General features: G+C 35.5%; 1 protein-coding gene across 9 annotated transcripts in view; it reads right to left on the bottom strand.

Annotated features, from left to right (window-relative positions):
• ARAP2 (ArfGAP with RhoGAP domain, ankyrin repeat and PH domain 2) overlaps positions 1-22732 on the bottom strand; it is a 190719-nt gene that overhangs the window by 67404 nt on the left and 100583 nt on the right. For all 9 annotated transcript variants that reach the window (XM_038533515.1, XM_038533511.1, XM_038533510.1 and 6 more), the window contains 3 exons: positions 22113-22311; positions 21862-21925; positions 4190-4353 (listed from right to left, as the gene is read on the bottom strand). In XM_038533515.1, coding sequence (XP_038389443.1) covers positions 4190-4353; positions 21862-21925; positions 22113-22311 — 427 coding nt within the window. The remainder of the gene's footprint in view (positions 1-4189; positions 4354-21861; positions 21926-22112; positions 22312-22732) is intronic.

The raw sequence follows: 22732 nt of genomic DNA, 5'->3' as shown, positions 1-22732 counted from the left end.
GGAAGGGTCAGGAAGAGAGAGAATCTCAAGATCTCAAGCAGGCTCCACCCCGAGCACAGAGCCCAGCATGAGGCTTGATCTTTCAACCCTGAGATCATGACCTGAGCTGAAATCAAGAGTTATATGCTTAACCAACTGAGCCACCCAAGTGCCCCAAGGGTCATCTCCTTTTCAAACTTACTGATTCATCAAGTGCCCCATATAAACTACCAGGAAGAGGAGGAGTGGTGAATAAGAGGAAGAGGAATAAAGAGTAGTGATGGGAATAATGATGATATAAACAACAACAAAAAAATAATGTTACCTTGTCCCCACCCTCTCCCAAGTCTCTGGTCTCTCCCCTTTCCAAAACCCACTGAGTTTCCTGTACTTATGCTTCCTACCATCTCACGCTCTTGTTCATCCTTGAATCACAATCTTGCTTCTGTGTCCAATCCTACTTTATTGGGACCATCTTCATCAAATATACCAATGACATCCTATTTTCTAGGTGCTTTTCTGTTTTTACTCAGTGAGTAAACACTGAATAAAACACTACAGTGTTTGACACTCCAAATAAATCCCCGCTGAAATTATTTTAATTCCATGGCTTTCATAACATCACAATATCACAATCCCCATATCTTTCCTCCCACCTCCTCTAGATGACTCTTCCAGTTCTCTATTTATACTGCCATCTAGTATTTACTAATGATTCCAGAAATCCATCCTCAAGTCTCAACTCTTCCTGACTCTCCCACAAAATTCTCTGGGTGACTGCATCCTATTTTATCACTTCTACTACTACATACATCTAGGTTTTCATTTCTAAGATTTCAAACATACACACATACACTTTAATATATAGATACTTTATAACATACATGCAACACACACACGCACACTATTGTCATGGAAAAATCAAAATAATCTGAGAAATTAAGTCTCCTGCCCCATTCACTATTTCACCTACCAATCCCAATATGTTCTTTGTCTTGTTCCTGTATCTCATCACATAGCAGTGCCTTCTCCTCAGTCCTTTATAAGTCAGAACTTTTCTTTCTCACAATGTTAAAACAAAACACGTCATATATATTTTTCATCATAACCTTGCTCTCAAAACTGTCCCCTTCTTTCCATCCCATATACTGTTATTTTTTGCACTCAATTCCTCACTACATTTTCACAACACCCTGCCCCTTCTCTTGTGTAGCCCTACAGCTTGCTTCCACATTGATAACAGCTTGTTCTGAGATACACGTCTGCTGGTGTTACCAACATGCTTAAAAATCTGCATACTACCTTCCCACAGCCTCAAGGGCATGAGTATATATTACAATGTTTCAGGCTCTACACAAATAAGCTTAACCCTCTTGCCTCTTATCGCCCATTCTTCTTTCATTAGGTTCTGACCACATTTAACTACACAAAGTTCCCTCAACAGACAACTTCCCTCATGACTCTATACATGGGCACACACTGTTCCTCCTCCTAGAATTCCTATTCCCTTCTTCTCCTAACTAGCTCCTGTTTTCTCTTAATCATGGCAGGCACTACATCTTACCCTTGAAAATCTCTATGACCACCCCTACTCTGGGTGAAATTCACCCTGTACCAATTTCTAAACCTCTCTACCACAGAATTTTGTACACTTGAGATGTAACTGCTCAGGGGTTTGTCTCTGACTCAAAAATCTGTAAAAATCCAGAAAGCAAAGATTATGTCTTATTCTCTGTATACAGTTAACTGCATGGTGACTAGAACTTAGTAAAAGCTCAATAAATTATTTAATGTGAGAATAAGCAACTATAAGCAACTTCTATAAAAACAAACAAAAAAAACTAAGTTTTTGAGATATTATGTTCTTAGTTGAGTGAATTACTAATAGCTAACTCAAGTTAACTGCATGTGAACTTTTTTTACATAATTTATCCCCAAAACAAACTACTATAATTAATTCAAAAAATTAAAACTCTAAAAATTTGTGAACTCAGTCAAGTTCAAACCTTGACACTATGAGCATAAAAAATGGCCTTCATATTTTAATACAAACGTCAGGAAGTTCAAAATAATTGCAACTGTTTAAGCTCTGAGTCAACCACTTGCATTCTGTTCATCACTAGGCATTTTCTTTCTTTCTTTCTTTCTTTTTCTTTTTTTATGATTTTATTTATTTAAGAGAAAAGGAGATAGCACAAGCAGGGAGGAGGGGCAGAGAGAGAGGGAGAAGCAGACTCTTCACTGAGCAAGGAGCCCCACTAGGGGCTTGATCCCAGGACCCTGGGATCAGGACCTGAGCAGAAGGCAAACACTTAAGCCACTGAGACACCCAAGCACCCTCACTAGGCATTTTGTAAGTGCATATGATATCTTCTCTTCTATACATCCTGGTAAAATTGAGGTTTTCCCCATGTTCTGCTCATTAAAAACAAAACAAAACATAAAAAGTCTTTCATTGGCTTTATTACTTTAATATGCAAGTTAATGTACCTTGTGCCAGAGTTACAAAGTAGTTTTAATGTATGAAATTTGGTTGAAAACAATCTAATGCTTAATGATTTTAAATTCAAAGAAACACCACAAAGAAAATTCTGATTTCCCCAGAGAAACATTAAATTGGATACACTAGAGCTAATAAAGTTATTTTAATCATTTCTCAGCTTAAGAAAGACCCTATGCCATTATGAAACTAACATGATGTGAAAATTCCCAATGAGGTTACACTCTTGCTAAAACATAATATGTGTGTAATTCATTTATATACCTATGAAATTCAAGTGTGCTAATAATACTTAATGGCTAATAAATGAAGATGATAACCTCCCTCCTCCTCCATTTTCAAATAAACAAATGATTACCATTGATAAGGATAATAGACCTAGTATCACAGGTAGGAACTTCATAGAGTAATAGCCACATAATGTGATAACATACATATTTACAGTAGATATACAATTCAAACATAGTAAATCTGAGTATCTATGATAACTGTACTTAGAATACATATGAAATAAGCAAAATACTTAAAATGGTACTCTCCCCAGAAGAAAATAAATTAATATACACATATTATAAATTTAATTTCTAAAAATTATTTTCTTCATAGCCTTTGTTATTTCTGACATTTTGCTCATATGAGTTTACTGTCAGTTCTCATACTGAATTCCATGATTCACAGCTTTGTCTTTTAACTTTTTACTCCCACTGCTGTATTTCCAGTACTAAGATCAATAGCTGGCACACAACAGACAATAAATAAGTTAACAAACTAATAACACATGTTTTACTGCAGCTCTCTCACTGATCACACCTTCTTTTCAAATTAAAACCACCCAAGGACACTTCTAATATTGAGAGAAGAAAAATTAAAGTTAATTGCCTTCCAAAATATAAGATCGATCATTTTACTTTCCCACATTTGTAATCTAAATCAATGGCACTTATCTACAGATTAACAGGTAGAAAACATTCTTATATTAAAAATATAGTTAACAAATTTCTATCTTTTATAGTATTAAGGAAATATATAACAGAAGAAATTTGAGGATTTAAAGGAATTTGAAAATAAACATTGAAGCATCAAAGCATACTTTATTTACTTTTCACGTATATTTAAAATATTATCATAGCATATCAAATTAAAATGAAGCTAGACCATGTGTCAACCAGTTGTTTTTTACTTGCAAGCTATTCATAAAAATGCCTGTTAAAATTATGTCAAACTACCACAATAACCATGATTCTTAATGCAAACAATGTGAACAATAGCATGTTGAATGAAATAAGTGCACACATATTTTGAATATATAGCACCAAAAAAATAAATTCTTTTACATATTGTTCACTTCTAAAGACATGCTTATTAGGCAACCATTTGCATTTCCCTAGATGTACTATATGGGCTTGTAACTTCTGAAAAATATAGTCTTCTACCTATTTTTAGTATGCATTTTACAAAATATTCTTTCAATATGGCATTTAAATTTTTTATGCATGTAAAAGAAGAAAAAAATAGTAAAAGTACATTATGTGATTTAAATTTTATTGGGAGAAGGAATGACATTTGGCTGAACAGTGGCTACATTTTTATTTTTCATTGATGTACTTACAAATATAAAGAGCTCTAATGCAGTCCAATAGAGGTACCACTTAAAAACTCTAAGAATGATACTATGAGTTCTGGGGGTTGAATAAAAACTCTGATACTTACCATACTGTGTAACAAATGCTATACAGCTGTTCACAATAATGGGAACGTCATTTTTGCTGAGCTGCTGATCCTGTAATGCATTACCATCTGTACCTGCTGCTTTTTCAATTGCAGTATGCCAGACTGTGAAATCCAACTTGGTATGCCCATGGATGTATAATGTTCTGTAAAGTTTAAAAGCATTTCAAATTATAATTTGGGTGTTTTAATTCTTGCTTCTAGACAGATGATCCTTACATCCATATAAATATGATCTTGTCTCAAACATGAGAAGAAAAACCCAACATCTACCACTAGCTTCCATTCAATCTCTCTTTTGCCTGTGCAGTCACATCTCTCCAGGAAGTACAGGTAGTTCTCTGAATTCATGCTCTCACCTCCCTTCATTTCCTGACCCCCTTAGATTTTGTTTCTGAATAACTGAACTGAAACTACTCTGGCCAGCATCATGGGTGACTGGATTTTGTGGCTACATTTTTCAAGATTTTAGAACTCAATGATTTCATTCCTTAAGGAAAAAAAATACATTTTGGCTTTTGTAATACAATTCTTTCTGGCTTTTCCTCCTATCTTTCTGGTGGTTCAATTTCTATACAAGCTCACTTCCTTTTCTGAACTTCAGTGCACTCCTATGAACTCCAAGGATTCTGCAGAGACATGTCACTCAGGCCAGTGATTTCATCCCTCTCTTGGAGGTGGTAACTCCCAAATCCCTACCTCCAGTTACAAATTTATCTCACAGATCAGATCTCCATATGACTGAAAAGCAAAAGCATAAAGCAGCCAAGAGACTGGAAAATGTAATCATCTCCCAAATTCAAATTTTCACTCTTACTTCCTTTGTGACCTTGGACAAGTTATGAACTTTTGGGGGGCCTCAGTTTCATCAGTGGCAAAATGAGGGTAATAATAGTACCTATGTCAACACTCAGTGAATGTAATATTAATAATTAAGTAGTAAGTCATAATACTAATTAATATTAATTTGGGAACACCCTCGTCTTAACGTGCCACAATTATCTCAAAACTTTCTCCATTCTCATACCAACTGGTACTAAAATTCTCCACTTATCCCACAGAAATTTAGGATTGATTTAATTGTTTTATTTATCTATTTATTTAGTGACAACATGCATGCAATTAGGCAGGGGAGAGGGAGAGATAATTTAAACAGACTCTACACCCACCACACCTGACTGGGAACTTAATCTCACAACTCTGACCCACCCAGGCACCTCAGGGTTAATTAATCTTAAATTGGTTCCAACCCCCCATCACTGCCTTGTGAATTCTGTTGATTCTTATTGCTGGATATATTTACTCTGCTTCCTCTTCATTCCGACATTGTTTGATTTCAGATCTTCACACTGCTCCTTAAGGTTGTTAAAATGCCTCCAAATAAACTTCCCCTCCCACTTCTTTGTTTTCCACTCAGGACTCTTTGTTTTCCACTCAGGACTGCCAAAATGATCTAATATGCAAAACTAATCTCCTTCAAGACTGGAAGAACTGATCTACCTCACACACAGAAACAGAGAGAGAGGCAAAATAAGGAGAAAGAGGAATATGTTCTTAATGAAGGAACAAAAAACAAAATCCCAGTAAAAGAACTAAACAAAGCAGAGATAAGCAACGTACCGGATAAAAAAATTCAAAGTAATGGTCATACCCCTAAACCAGCTTCGCAAGAAATATTAAAGGGGTCTCTCTCAGTGGAAACAAAAGACCAAAAGTGACAAAGACAAAAAAGGATCTGAGAAAATCTCCAGGAACAACAAAACAAGTAATAAAATGGCAATACATAACTATCATGGTAATGGTAAATATAATGTAAAGAAAGTGAGTCAACAACCTACATAGCTAAAATACAGTTTTAAAGACAAAAGTAGTAAAATCATCTAGGACTACATAAGTAGCCAAAGGACACATAAGATAATAATGTGTAAAATGTGACGTCAAAAACATAAAAGGCGGGGGGTGGAGTTAAAATGTAGTGCTTTCAGAATATGCTTGCACATAAATGACAAACTACTATACACTAAGGATATTATATATGAATCTCATGAAAACCACAAACCAAATGACTATAAAGCTGCACCAAAAAATGAAGAAAAAGGAATATAGACTTAACACTAGGAGCAAATGTCACCAATCATAAGGGAAGAGATGAAAGAAGGAAGGCACAAAAAAATTACAACACCAACAAGAGAAAACAATTCACAAAATGGCCAATAAGTACATATCTATCAATAACTACTTCAAATGTAAATGAACTGAATGTTCCAATCAAAAGACAAGGTGGGGTGCAGTGAGTGGATATATCCTTTATATATATATATCCTTTATACACACACACACACACACACACACACACACACACACACACACATATATGCTGTTTACAGGAGACTCACTTTAGATCTAAAGATACAAACTGAAAGTGAAAGGATGAAAATGATATTCCATGCAAATGGAAATAAAAGAAAGCTGGTGCAGTAATACTTATATTACATAAAGCAGATTTTAAAACAACAAAAAATGTAACAAGCAGCAAAAAAGAACATTACATAATGAGAAAGGGATCAACCCAACAAGAGAGTAGAAGGCTTATAAATATCTGTGCACCCCCCATATGGACACCTAACTATATAAAGCCAATATTAAGACATAAAGGAATAAATTGACAGTAACACAATAATTGAGGACTTTAACATCCCACATACATCAATGGATAGATCATCCAGACAGAAGCTCAATAAGAAAACAACGTGTTAGAGAAGATGTACTTAATAGATATATACAGAACATTCTACTCAAAAACAGCAGAATAAAGTCTCTTCCAGTGCACATGGAACATTCTCTAGGACAATTCTCATTTAGACTACAAACTAAGTCTAAGTAAATTTAAGAAGACTAAAATCATTTCAGGCATGTCTTCCAACCACAGTGGTATTAAACTGGACATCAATCACAACATGAAAACTGGTGAAAATATAACCACACGGAGGCTAAATAACATGCTACTAAACAACCAAACTGTCAATGAAGAGATCAAAGAGGAAATTAAAAAATACACGGAAACAAATGAAAATGGAAACACAACAGTAAAAATTCTATAACATGCAGCAAAACCAGTTCTAAGAAGTTTATAGCAATAAAGAGCTGCCTTAAGAATTTATAAAAAAATCTTGAGTTAGCAATCTAACCTTACACCTACAGGAACTAGAAAAATAAGAACAAAGCCCAAACAATCCAATTAAAAAACTGGCAGAGGACCTGAACAGACATTCTCCAAAGAAGACCTTCAGATGGCCAACTGACACATGAAAAGTTGCTCAACATCACTCATCATAAGGAAATGCAAATCAAAACCACAATGAGCTATCACCTCACACCTGTCAGAAAGGCAAGTATCAAAAAGACAAAAGCAAGTGTTGGTGAGGATGGGAAACGGAGGGAACCCTCATGCACATCTGATAGGAATGCAAAGCAGTCTGGCTACGATAGAAAACAGTATGGAGGCTCCTCAAAATATTAAAAATAGAAATGTTATAAAATACAGCAATTCCACTTCGGGGTATTTATCTGAAAAAAAGATATGAAAACACTAATTCGAAAAGATATATGCACCTCTATGATTCACTGCAACATTGTTGAGAACAGGCCATATCACAGAAGCAACCTAAGTGTCCATCAACAGATGAATGGATACAGGAATGAAATCTTGCCATTTGTGACAACATGGGTGGATGGAGAAAGACAAATATCATATGATTTCACTTATATGTGGACTCAGAAAAACAGAAACTGACCCCCAGATACAGTGAATAATAAGCTGGTTGCCAGAGAGTAGGAGGGTGAAGGGATGGAGAGAAAGGGGGAAGGGTACAAACTAAGTAGAAAATACATGTACAAACTTCCTGTATTTAAATTAATGAGGGATCCCTGGGTGGCGCAGCGGTTTGGCGCCTGCCTTTGGCCCAGGGCGTGATCCTGGAGACCCGGGATCGAATCCCACGTCCGGCTCCCGGTGCATGGAGCCTGCTTCTCCCTCTGCCTGTGTCTCTGCCTCTCTCTCTGTGTCATGAATAAATAAATGTAATCTTTAAAAAAAATAAAAATAAAAATAAAATAAAATAATGAGACAGGAGATACAATGAGACAGGAGATACAATGCACTGCACAGGGAATACACTAATATGTAATAATCCTTTAAGGTGACAAATAGCAGGCAGATTTAGTATGGCGATCATTTCACTGTATATACATAAATATTGAATTACTATGTGTACGCCTGAAACTTAACATTACATGTCAGCAACATCTCAATAAAAAAACTTAAAAGCAAAATGATAAATAAATGCAAAGGGAATGGCATCATTTCCTAATCATTTCTCTCTACAATTCTGGAGTTTTCAAGATTAAAAAGCCTTTATGATCTAGATCATATTTTTCCCTCCAACTCTGCCAGTCTCCTAAAGACACACATTACAAAAAAAAAAAAAAAACAAAAAACAGGGATGCCTGGGTGACTCAGGGGTTTAGCACCACCCCTTCAGCCCAGGGTGTGATTCTGGTATCCCAGGATGGAGTCCCACGTCAGGCAAACTGCATGGAGTCTGCTTCTCCCTCTGCCTGTGTCTCTGCCTCTCTCTCTCTCTGTCTCAAATCAATGAATGAATGAATGAACAAATGAATGAATGAATGAATAAAAATCTAAAAAATCATATTTTACTGCAACAAATATTTCCTGATCTTTGGCTGGCTATTCCAACTCTCCCCCAAGTGTATTCCCAATAATCCTCCCTGATGCTCTAACCCTAATGTCCGGATGCTTATTATCCCTTCCTAACTGTGAATCACTGATTTGCCTTTCATTATACCATTTGTTCTATGTATAAATGCTTTTGCTGCTAGAACCCAAACTTTGCACAGACAAGCAAGGAAGAAAGCATTTTGGTATCTCTAATCATTAGCATAGTGCATGGTATTTAGTGGTATGTCACAATTTTAAAGTCCTACCTCTAGATATAAAATTTGATTTCAGGCAGCCCGAGTGGCTCAGCGGTTTAGCACCTGCCTTCAGCCCAGGGCGTGATCCTGGAGACCCGGGATCGAGTCCCATGTCGGGCTCCCTGCATGGAGCCTGCTTCTCCCTCTGCCTATGTCTCTGCCTTCTCTCTGTGTCTCTCATGAGTAAATAAATAAAATCTTTTAAAACATAAAAATTAAAAAAAAAAAGAAATCTGACTTCAAACACAAGTTTAAAGTAATGGCTGATGTCTTTATAAATATATTTCTACCAAAGTAAAACTATTTAATCTTGATTGCAAACTCAGAGGGCTACTTAGGATTCAACCTAAAAAGAAAAAAATGAGCTATAGAACACTTTTGTTTTGCTTTGTTTTTTTGGGGGGAGTGGGTGCTCATCTTTTATGTTCCCAATAATTCAGTAGCCCTAATTTAAAAAGAAAAGTCCACCTTTCTTTCCTTCAGTTTCTTTTCTATAAACATTTCTCTAAGAAAATAAAGCTACCAGCATCTACTAGCACACACATTACTAAAATCTTCTGAACTTGCTAGAACTACTTCTTTCCTGACATGCATACCTCTAATTTTCATCTCTTGCTTTCTGATCTCTGTATCTATTGTTCTTATTCTCCACAGAACTAAAGCTGCCCTGACCTCCTGTTTCCACAATTTCCTTTTTGAAGAAATCTGATACTTACTGTAATATTGCTGACATGCTTTTAGCCTTTTTGTTCATCTCACATCACCTTCAGCTCAAAAGCCTTCTTTTACTGGGTACATTTGTCTAACTCAAACTATGTAACTCGAGTAACTTCCCTGAGAAATATCAAGCCCCATATTATGTAGACAATCAAAATTATGACCTTCTAAATTCAGGAGTTCAGGTAAAGAGAAAGTTTTAATTTTCTTTGATTCTTAATTTCTTTTTTTTAATTTGATAGTTTAAATATATACAAAACATTTGATACTGTTTACATCTAAACAAACAGGCACAGTGGTATTTTAGCAAGTAGTGAAAGAAAGAAAAAATGGAACAACTCTCCTCAATACAAGTCTACTTCTGCCATCAACTGTGCACATTTCAAACTTTAAATTTTCTTTCTAGTTGGAAGAAATCCCATGTTGACAAGTTTAGCTGTCTCCTTGTGAACTAGTGAGGGGTAGAGAACAAGTAATGACAAGTTAACTCCTGAGTCAACTTGTCAAAGACTGAATACTAAAACACAGCATCTGGTGAAGTAGATGTATGACATTTCATAGCCCAGTTCAACAACTTTGTTCTGTGACTCCTATTTAATCTCTGTGCATGAAATAAAATACCAAAAGACATTTTCAACACAAATGCTGGCCGACTTTGTGATTCCAAGCATTAGCAAACAACGATTTTACATTTCTAAATAAGAATTTCAAAAAAAAAAAAAAAAAGAAAAAAAAGAATTTCAAAATAATACTTCATTTAACATCTTGAAAATTTGAAAAGTTACTTTGAAGAAATCTAACTACAGAGAAATAAATTATTCTCATTGTCCATTCCTCAAACATAAATTTTAAAAGGCACTTCAAAGTCATATCAAGAAACATTCTTATACCCTGTAATAAATCAAGACTGTTCAATTATACCTAGAGATGAAGCTCAGGACTTACAAAAACAATTTTCCCAAAATTACATTATAATAACACAAAGTGTAGATAGACTATCATATCTGAGCCTGGTCTACTGCCCAAAATCAGAATATCTTCACAAATAAGATCAATAAATTTGGCTGTATAAAAGATAAATACAATCCCATAAAGAACATTTTAAACACAACTAAAAAGCAGATAACATGCCCCACGAACATGACTGAAGAAGAGAGTATCTTACCATTTACACAAAAATGAAAACATTGAGTCTTGTAAGTCAGCATTTGTTTGGCCAAAACTACTTTATTTTGCTTTCATTTCTGAAAAATATTTTTTGCTAAATTTAGTATTTAGGTTAACAGCTGCTGGTCTGCTTATTTTGGAGGGTTTTTTATTATTGTTTGTTTTTCTCCAGTACTTAAAAAGATTTCAATATACTATCTTCAGGCTTACACTGTTTGTGACGAGACATTCTCATCTTTATCACCTATATTTAATGGGTCTTTTTTCTCTTGGTATTTAATTTTTTCCCCTCCAATGGTTTTTAGAAATTTGATTATCATGCTTAAGGTATGATGATCTTAGTACTTATGTGGATTAATAGTTTTTTATCAATTTCGTATAATTCTTCAAAGACTTTTTTACTTCTTTCTCTTCTCTCATTTTGGAATTCTACTTAACATGAGACTGCTTGATATTGCTCCAAGCAGTCACTGAGGCTCTGTTGATTTTATTTCATCGTTTTCCTTTCCATGACTGTCTTTTGATAGCTTCTACTGTCATGCTTTCAAGGTCATCAATCTTTTTTTATGTGGAATCTTCTATGGCATTAAAGCTGATCCAGTGAAATTTTATTTGTTAATATTTTACTTGAGAGGGGGAGAGAGAGAGAGAGAGAGAGAGAGAGAGAGAGAGAGAAAGGACAAGCAGGGAGGAAGGGCAGACACCCCACTGAGCAGAGAGCCAGACACAGTGCTTGCTCCCTGGATCCCAAGATCATCTGAGCAGAAGGCAGATGCTAAACTGACTGAGACAACAAGGCACTCCTGATCCAGTGAAATTTTCTTTACAGATAGTGTATTCCTCAGGTTTAGAAATTCCATTCGGTTCTTTTTTTAACTATCCATTTTTTCTCATTATGTTTATGTTTTTACATCTTTGGATGCATTCATAATATTTAATAATCACTATTCCAAGTCTTTGCTAATTCCTTTATCTTTCTCATTTCTGGGTCTGTTCCTGTGAACTGATTTGCAGCTTTCTCATACTAGTAATTTTAACCAAATGCTAGACATTATGAGTGCTGTTTGGGACTGTTGTCTTTTTTTTTAGAGTGTTGATGTTTATTTTGACATCATTTGCCTGTTTGATCCCGGGAAACTAAATTACTTGTGGAGCACTTGGATCCTTTGGAAGTCTGTTTTTTAGGCTTAGCAAAATAAGGTAAAAATAAATCTACCTTTACCCTCAGACTAATTTAGCCTTAAATCTATGATGTTACCTTTTTGGGGTCTTTGTCAATGCCGTGTGTGCTCAATGAGGCCTAACTTCCCTGGATGGAATATGAACATATCCCAATGTCTTCCAAGCTCTGTAAACTGCCTATCTCATAGTACCATGGAAGTTCTTTCTGCCTGGCCTCTGAGAATCTTACCCTACCAATATCCAGATTCATACTGAGCCACAGGTGAAAGGGAACTTCTATGAAGATTTCCAAAACTCTCTTCTACATATTTACCTCTATTCTAATATTCTTTCTGGAACATCTTAAGAAAATCTTAACTAAAATCTTAAACTCCTATCTCTCTCTCTACCTTTGCATTATAGTAAAACCACCACAATCTGATCTCACCTTTCTCTGTGCCATGAACAGACAGAAAAGTGCCTACAAATAGACAAGGTGAACTTTTTTTGTTGTTGTTGTTTAAGACTTATTTATTTATTCATGAGAGACACAGACTGAGAGAGAGAGGCAGACCTACAGGCAGAGAATGAAGCAGGCTTCCCGCAGGGAGCCCGATGTGGGACCCGATCCCAGATCCCAGGATCACAATCTGAGCTGAAGGCAGGTGCCCAACGACTGAGCCACCCAGAAATCCCAAGACAAGGTGATCTTAAATCTTACTTCGTTTGTTTCCCTTCTCTCCACAATCCCAATCCTGTAATGCCAACTGTCCCAAAGTCTGAAAATAGTTTCATATTTTGTCCAGCTTTCTAGCTGTTTGAAATGGGAGGGAATGTTCCATGCCAATTATTTTTTCATGGTCAGAAATAGGAATCTGGCACATTTTTAGTCATTGCATCCATAATCACTCTTATTTTAATGTATAGAGATACAGGATATTTTTTCCCACACCTTCAGATAAGAGTTTGCTGAATAAGGATAGAATTTTAGCCAGATGCAAGCAAACAATTGTTAAGAAAATCTGCAGATGCAGAGACTGTGTCATAAAAATAATGCAGAAAGAAATACTACTCTAAGTATCTTATTTCTTCTAAAGCCAACAGTTCAGGAAAAATGTCAAAACACCTAATTCCTCAAGAAAGGCAAAATCTCCAGTTTTACAATCTCATCTCTGCACACTATTAGGCAATCACCTATAGGAATAGGAGAAACAGCCCTATTTCTAGTCTGCTTAAAACCTTTAATGATGTTCCACTGGCTGCAGAATAAATCCAAATGTACACTTTCAACAATAGTATTTTTTTAAGTTTTAAAATATCTTTAAAAAATATATCTTCTGTATCTTTGTAAAGAACCTGCAATCCTTTCCAGAACCAGAACAAAGCAAATTATTAATTAGATTTAACTTGTAATACTAATATGATATCAATCTATCTTTCCAGATTTATCAGCTCATGATTCCTCCTCAGGAACTCAAGGTCAAGGTCAATTTGCACTGATATTGTTCCCTAGCTATCTTCTTCCTCTGAACCTATTGTTTCCACCTCCTGGAATACTTTAGTCTCTTAGCCCCTTCATTTTTTCCTACTAAAATCCTACCTAGAATTCCAAATCCTGTTAAATATACTTACTTCTCTTAAAAAAAAAAAATTATCCTGCTCCTATTTATTGAGAAGCAATCTTCTCATTCTTTTGTACTTTTCAGATAAAATCACATTTACTTATTCATAAGCTTACATTTCAGTATATGAGCAGTGCTTTAAAGTAAGAGAAACTTTTGAAGCAAATAATATATACTTTAAAATCTACCTTGTGTTAAATAGTCATGCATTCCCTTTACTGTAATTCTATTTAACAAAAAATCATTCTATAATATAATTTTGAATAGTCCCTTTCTTTTTGTAAAACCTATGGGGGTGGTGAGAGAAGAGAATCTCTTGTTTGTCTTGGCAACATTCAGATTAAACTATCTCTACGAATTAAATCATCAGAAAGTTACAAAAGCAGTCAAGCTGATATTGTGGGCAATTGGCTACTATTTAATTTGCAATTACATGCACAATTTAGAAACCACTTTAAGATAATTCACCCTCCAGAGTATTGCTAACATATCAGCTGCTGCAAAATACAATTCAAGAGGGAAAAAAACATCATATGTAATAAACTGATATGAAATAAGAATCTTAAATTCAGAGCGTTAATCTCCCAAAATGAGAAAAGTAGTCTGTTCCATAATTGTGGAATGTATTGATGAAGTGTTTATTCTCCAGTGTTAGCTTCTTTATGTCTGGAATTTGCAATCAAAACTGAACGCAGCCAGGCTTGGGCACCATCAAGGGCATTATGCTTTACTATGGGTCAACCAAGGAATCTTAAAAAACAAACACAAACCCACTAAAAACAGAAAAAAACATGCCAGTCTTTTGATTTTTTTCTGATAACATATCTGAATTATTCCTGTTGTATTCATTATAACCAACAACCTTTCAGTAAAAGCTTAAGAATAGGTGTCTTTGACAAATGGGCATGTAGGTATAGAAAGTGAAGATTGTGAACAGAGCAGCTTATTCATCAGAAAAAGATAAACAGAGAATGCAAGCTAAAGTGCAAAAAGAGTTTTCAAATTTTAACAAAAGGATGTTTTGAACATTCCAGTTAAAGTGGATATCTAACCTACTATCCAGGAAAATGCCCTCTGACCTTATGGTCCAGAACACTCAGTGATGACAGATATTCAGAAACTATTTTTTTTTTCACACATAGAAATCCTAAGACATAAAAGAAAACCAGTCCCAATAATAGTACCAAATAGCATGCCAGAAACCGTTAAGTGTAATCAAGAAATATTTATTTTCCAAAATAATAATTTTTAAAGTATACAAAGAATACACATTAAAGCGACACCATCTGGAACACCTTCTGTTTAGAGCTTTTTAGAGCAAAAATGCTCTGTGTGTGCAAAATATTATTGCAATATTTTTCTGTCTGAGGATACTCATGCTATGCACAGAGAAAATCATCATGAAGATTAAAATCTATATCTAAATAGTGACTATATTCAGTTGATGATTATCAATATATGAACTTTTCCAGTTCAGGGGGTTCTTTCTCCTCTTTGGCTTTAAAAAATATTAATATATTTTAGTACTTTAATCAAAGGTAGACAAGGACAGGGAAAAGATGTGAAATTAATTTATTAAATTTATTTATGATTTGCAATTCTGGCTCAAGGTATTACTAGAAAAAAAAACAAAAGGTTAATTTTATAGCTGGTTAGTTTCTCTCTCTTCCAATTATTCACAATATCTCTACATGCTATCAACATGAATAACTGGAAGTTGTTTTATTTCCTAAAGCCACAATTTTATCTGTCATTGACAAGTCTAACAATCTACACATTAGCTTACAGTCATTATTTCTCAACAGGCTAAAAGATCAAAAAAGAGATGAAAAAGAGAGCAATGCAATGAAATTTTCTTCTGACATGGTAATAAAACAGCTCTTAAGCAATCACATCTTAATTAACTGGCCTTCTTTGAGTAGAGGAGAGTAGCACACATTCCCTAGCTCAGTAAGGAATATGACCATTCCTAAAGTCACCCAGGCCAAGAAAACTTAGAAGTCATCCTTATATTCTAGTTCACAAAGCAATTGAAAACCATAAAATGGGGATCTTTCTCAACATTCCACCCATGAGATCTAGAAAGTTTCCAATATCCAAACCATCCATCAATTCCTCTTTTCTTCTTGTTACAATCAAGGGACCTTATTTTCTTCTTGTCCTCTCTCCTATACCTTCAATATCTCCCTTTTTTGTGTCTCTTTCCATCAGAATTTAAACTTGCACAAATTCAAACCATCTAAAACAAACTGCACACATATTCCCTTCCTGGGAACAAATCCCTTCTACCTCGCTAATCCTATTAACCTCCAGACATCCTCCCAAACTCCTCACCAGCTGTTTCAAGTTACTCAATTCCCAGGCTTAATCTAATCCAGTTTCTGCTTTATCATTTCTGCTCACTTTAAAGTCACCAGATGGACTCCACATCAATTATCCAATGAAGTATCTGCCCTCATCAGGCAACACCTACCAGTTTTGACTGTTCCTGTCTTCTTGAAACACTCTCTCTCCCTGGGTTTTGTGACGCCAACTCTTTCTTGGTTTCTTGCTTCACTCTCCGGGTAAACTAGCTTAACAAGGCAAGGCAGCTACTCCACCCTGACAATTACTTGGCCTCTAAAAGGTTGTATAGTCATCAAGGTTCCAACACATTAATTCTTCCCTCCTCACTCTATAGACTCTTCCTAAGTGATGTCCTGTTCTCCCTTCTATATATGGGTAACTCCAAAATCTGTAACTCCACCCCATTAACCTTTATATGAACACCAGATCTATAAATATAACTTCATCCCAGCACTTGGTCCTTAGATGTTTGTAAGCAAGCCATGTTCAACATATATAAAATCAAACTTATTATTTCCCAAGCTCCCTCTCGAACCTGCTCTTTTCTTATTATTCCCTATTTGAAGCCAGTTTATTCACATAACATATACACATAGGAATACACACAAATATGTATGTACACATGTGTATATACATACACAGATATATAAATATTAAAGCCTACTTTGTCCCACACAAGGTGCCACTGCTGGTACATCTTCATTCTCTGTTCTGTCAGGATTTATAACCAGCACACTCCTAATCTCCCAGGCTCATTCTTAACAATTCTCACTTCTGACCCCCTTTCTATTTAATTAGGTAAGAATTATATGGAGATTGAGATATATACATATTTTTTCTAACAAAATCATTTTTTTCTAATAAAAGTTTCCCATAAAATGTTGAAATTTTAAGTTCTGGTAACCTAACGTTTATCCAGGATCCTGGTACATTTGTTTACTTTATTCTTGAGAATAATTTGGTGTTGGTAAGTTAAACTTAATTCTTGTTTTAAAAAGAAAAGAACCTTTAAGGTTGTTAAGTTATAAACTGACCACACTTTGATTTCAAATGGATTTGTGAAAATTAATAAAAGAAAATCTTGTTTAGAATGGAGTCAAGAGGCCATAAAGAGGAGTTCTCATGAACAACCACTTGTTGGTTAATTGCAGATCCAACAGGACAGGAATCTGGCAAGTCCATAATACCACAAATACTTCTTTACTACTCAGGCAGGAGGAAGAAAGTTTTTCTCGCCCCAGCAACTGCCCAGCCAATAAGAAACCATAAAAACTATAGAACACTTCTGAAAGAAATTGAGGAAGACACAAAGAGATGGAAAAATATTCCATGCTCATGGATTGACAGAATTAATATTGTGAAAATGTCAATGTTACCCAGGGCAATTTACACGTTTAATGCAACCCCTATCAAAATACCATGGACTTTCTTCAGAGAGTTAGAACAAATTATTTTAAGATTCGTGTGGAATCAGAAAAGACCCCGAATAGCCAGGGGAATTTTAAAAAAGAAAACCATAGCTGGGGGCATCACAATGCCAGATTTCAGGTTGTACTACAAAGCTGTGGTCATCAAGACAGTGTGGTACTGGCACAAAAACAGACACATAGATCCATGGAACAGAACAGAGAACCCAGAAGTGGACCCTGAACTTTATGGTCAACTAATATTCGATAAAGGAGGAAAGACTATCCACTGGAAGAAAGACAGTCTCTTCAATAGATGGTGCTGGGAAAATTGGACATCCACACGCAGAAGAATGAAACTAGACCACTCTCTTTCACCATACACAAAGATAAACTCAAAATGGATGAAAGATCTAAATGTGAGACAAGATTCCATCAAAATCCTAGAGGAGAACACAGGCAACACCCTTTTTTAACTCAGCCACAGTAATTTCTTGCAAGATATATCCACGAAGGCAAAATAAACAAAAGCAAAAATGAACTATTGGGACTTCATCAAGATAAGAAGCTTTTGCACAGCAAAGGATACAGTCAACAAAACTCAAAGACAACCTACAGAATGGGAGAAGATATTTGCAAATGACGTATCAGATAAAGGGCTAGTTTCCAAGATCTATAAAGAACTTCTTAAACTCAACACCAAAGAAACAAACAATCCAATCATGAAATGGGCAAAAAACATGAGGAGAAATCTCACAGAGGAAGACATAGACATGGCCAACACGCACATGAGAAAATGCTCTGCATCACTTGCCATCAGGGAAATACAAATCAAAACCACAATGAGATACTACCTCACACCAGTGAGAATGGGGAAAATTAACAAGGCAAGAAACCACAAATGTTGGAGAGGATGCGGAGAAAAGGGAACCCTCTTACACTGTTGGTGGGAATGTGAACTGGTGCAGCCACTCTGGAAAACTGTGTGGAGGTTCCTCAAAGAGTTAAAAATAGACCTGCCCTACGACCCAGCAATTGCACTGTTGGGATTTACCCCAAAGATACAGATGCAATGAAACGCCGGGACACCTGCACTCCGATGTTTCTAGCAGCAATATCCACAATAGCCAAACTGTGGAAGGAGCCTCGGTGTCCATCGAAAGATGAATGGGAAAAAAAAAAAAAAAAAAAAGGAAAGAAAGATGAATGGATAAAGAAAATGTAGTTTATGTATACAATGGAATATTCCTCAGCCATTAGAAATGACAAATACCCACCATTTGCTTCAACGTGGATGGAACTGGAAGGTATTATGCTGAGTGAAATAAGTCAATTTGAGAAGGACAAACATTATATTCTCATTCATTTGGGGAATATAAATAATAGTGAAAGGGAATAGAAGGGAAGGGAGAATAAATGGGTGGGAAATATCAGAAAGGAAGACAGAACAAAAAGACTCCTAACTCTGGGAAACGAACTAGGGGTGGTGGATGGGGAGGAGGGCGGGGGGTGGGGGTGAATGGGTGACGGGCACTGAGGGGGGCACTTGATGGGATGAGCACTGAGTGTTATTCTGTATGTTGGCAAATTGAACACCAATAAAAAATAAATTTAAAAAAAAAAGAAACCATTACCACTCAGTCAATGAAAAGCCACTATAAATTGCCAGTTTTACTCCACAAGACTCTTTGTTTATAAAAGTCCCCCACTCCCAAGTCCCCCAGAATCACTCCTTTTCTTTTGTTCTCTGGACTTGCTTACGCTTTCACTGTAGCATGCTTGTTCCTAATTGTAATTCTCTGTCCCCAATAAACCCATTTTTGCTGGTGAAATAACTGGCAGCTTTATCTTAGAGGTAACAGATTATGCTCCTCAACATCATACAGGCACTGGAAGGCTGTTAAAGTGCTTGAATAGTGCCTGATACATAGTGAGTTCTATGCACATTCTCATCGTTGTATTCTTGTTGTTGTCAGAATATTATTGATTTGGAGAAAATAAGAAAAGTAAAAGCAGGATGTAAGTATGTGATAAATAGAGTTGTTTTCAAATGGTACATTTTGTATGGCAGCTGTTCAAAGAGACTTAAGGGAAATAACTTGGTTATATATTTGCCCCTGTATTTCTCTGACACATTCCTTGTTCTTTAGTAGAAATGCTTGCAACATAACTTGTTAATAACACGTAGATAAAAATTTTGAAATTATCGTCAAAAACATGATTAAGCAGCTCTGATCATTATTTTGCAATTACATTAGTTTTCAACTATTCTGTGAACTCCAAGTGTAGTGTATCTGAGTTCAACTACTGACTCCTATACTCCCTCGGAAAGGTCAAGATGTTACAAAAAAACAAAACATTCAGTTTTCTGGCTTCCCTATTTTGCATCATAAGGGAGGGCACTGTATGCAGTGAGCATTAAATAAAAAGTCATCAAATTGATTAGAATAATTCCAATCCCTGTTTGCTACATTTTAATTCATGTTTCCAACATTTTAATTGAAACCTATATACCATTGGTCAAATCCATCTTAGCCTGAAAATGGTCATGAAAAAAAAATACCTTGGCTATAATAATCTGATAATATAAATGATAAATACAATAAATTCAACTAACAAGTTGCTATTGGTTTATTTGTTTAAAAACATAAGTTTTAGGGAGTTCAGACTCCAAATCCAAACTGCCGATAACTTTTTTACCATTAAAGTAGGAGGCAACAGGCATTCTGTAAATATGAATGGATGACTGTAAAAACTGCATTGTGCTAGTTCTTTAATGGTAATACTATCCAAACATAATACTACCTCATTGTGATTTGTGAACATATAATCAAAAGTACTCTGAAATTACAGTGAAACCATCAACTGGTACCAAAAATCAGAATCTCAACTATCATGAACCATTATAGTCCCAGAAATAAGCAAATAAAAACACAGAATATTAATTATGCCTCTAAATTAAAAAACACCCACTGACATAAATAATCAGCAATATGTTTGCTGTCTAAGCTGTTGACGTCTTTCCATGAAATGGAAGAAAAGACAGGTGTCTTTCATCTAGGTGAATCCAAACAGTTCCTTGGCTAACTATCATCAATGTGCTGATGACTCTCAATCTCCATCTCCAGTCACCACCTCTCCACTTAATTTCAGACTTGTATATTCACTTGCCCACTCACCAGCCCCGCTTCGCTACCAAATAGACATCTCAAAGGTATCATTTTCAATACCAAATTCTCAATCTACTACACTAAACTTACTAATATTCTAAACTTACTCTCCTATATTTGTTATTTGGAGAAAAGCAGCATTATCATTCATGTACTTACTCAGGCCAAATCTTGAGGTATCCTTATCTCTTGCACTCATCTAATTCATCAACACACCCTCTGGCTTTTGTCTTCACAGCAACTCCAACCAGTCCTCAACACTATTTCATTATGTCTGCTATCTCTTGCCCAGCCTCTGTAGCAGCATCCTAACTGGACACTCACATTCACTCTTGTACCCCAAAAGCTTATTCACCTGAAGTCAGAGTAGCCCTTTAAACACCGAAGTGAGATCACATTCTGGCTCTCAAAATGAGCAGCTTCCCATTATGCTTAGAATCAAAATTCAAATCTATACATATCATGACCTGTCAGGGCCTCTATGATCAGGCCCAGGGAGCTCTCTAAAATAATTTCTTTCCACTCTCAAACTCATCTGAAGATTCAAGCTGCCAATAGCAGCTTGCTTGCAGACTGTGAACATGCTAACCACAGCACACTGTTAGGGTCTTCAAAATATCCTTGACCTTATATCTGGAAAGCTCCATTCAGACTGCTTCGTGTTTTGCTACTTTAGACCTTATACACATCTCCGATCAAAGATACTCTCTTACCACCCTCTCTAAAACAGAATACTACTCCATCAGGCTCTCTCTTCACCTTATTTTTCTTCAAGCATTTAAAATTGATGGACATGATACTATGTATTTTTTGTCTGCTTATTCTATTTCTGCCACTAGTGCACATGCTTCATGGGGGTATAAATCATCTCCATTTCATTCAGCACTATATCCCCAATACCTACTGTATTGTGTATGTGTGTGTGTGTATGGACATACATATACACATACTTCGGAAAATTTCCAACAGGCTATAAAAGAGTGGGCTCTCCCTCAAAGAAAATAACCAAAACAACCTACACTTCCTAGAGTTACTGTAATAAGGAATAAAAAAAACAAAAATGTACTTACCTCCCTTTTTCTACCAAGAGCAAGATATCCATTTTTTCCCCATTTTGAACCACTGTGCTGATTGCTGGAGGGAGAGGAGAAAAACATGAATCTATCATTTAAAATTTGACATTAAAACCCATAAAAACAATTATTAATATGACTTAATCATGTTTGGAAGTAAGGTGTCCAAATTTTCTCTAAAAGCTACTATTATATGCAATAAAGAATTACATCCAAAATACAAGATGAAAGAGGAAAAATCATCTCACTTAGTTCTTGCAGTCTTCTTAAGTGCATTCTATCTTCCTGAACTTCTTGCATTTGGAGACAAAAACGCAAACTAGATTTTTCCATAGAAAACCAGCCTTTTCTCCACTGATCCAGGGCATGGCAGTCTTTGTAGTAGAGTTGACCAATCAAATCATAGTCAGCTTCTGTTAAGTTTTCAGCAACAAAGGGAACAAAATGCTGTTAAGACAAATACAGAAAAGTAATAAAGACAGTGCAAATAGGAAATCCCTTCCCAACTATGTATTTGAGGGAAGGGAGAAAAATAAAAAATAGTTTCTGTACCTTAAAAATTTAGAAGTAACCCAAATTTCACAACAATTATTTAAGCCTATCAATCTTAAAAATGCACAGATATAATGCATTTTCAAATGGCAGGATCTTAAACCACTTTTTTTGATATATACAGAATTGAAATAGGAAGACATTCTCTATGCTGATTTATGGCATCTTTCAAAATGTCAACCCTCAATGTTTGTCTCTATTTCTATCTCTTACTGAATCTATTCCTTTCCCCTTTGTGTGTACTATGAATAACATAACTTCCTATAAAGAAACATTCATAGAAATGACTTTACAATAGTGAAAAGACCTTAATCAT

Source organism: Canis lupus, chromosome 3 (assembly GCF_011100685.1).
Source record: "Canis lupus familiaris isolate Mischka breed German Shepherd chromosome 3, alternate assembly UU_Cfam_GSD_1.0, whole genome shotgun sequence".
In the NCBI taxonomy this organism is placed as follows: domain Eukaryota; kingdom Metazoa; phylum Chordata; class Mammalia; order Carnivora; family Canidae; genus Canis; species Canis lupus.
This window is presented reverse-complemented; position numbering and strand designations above follow the sequence as displayed.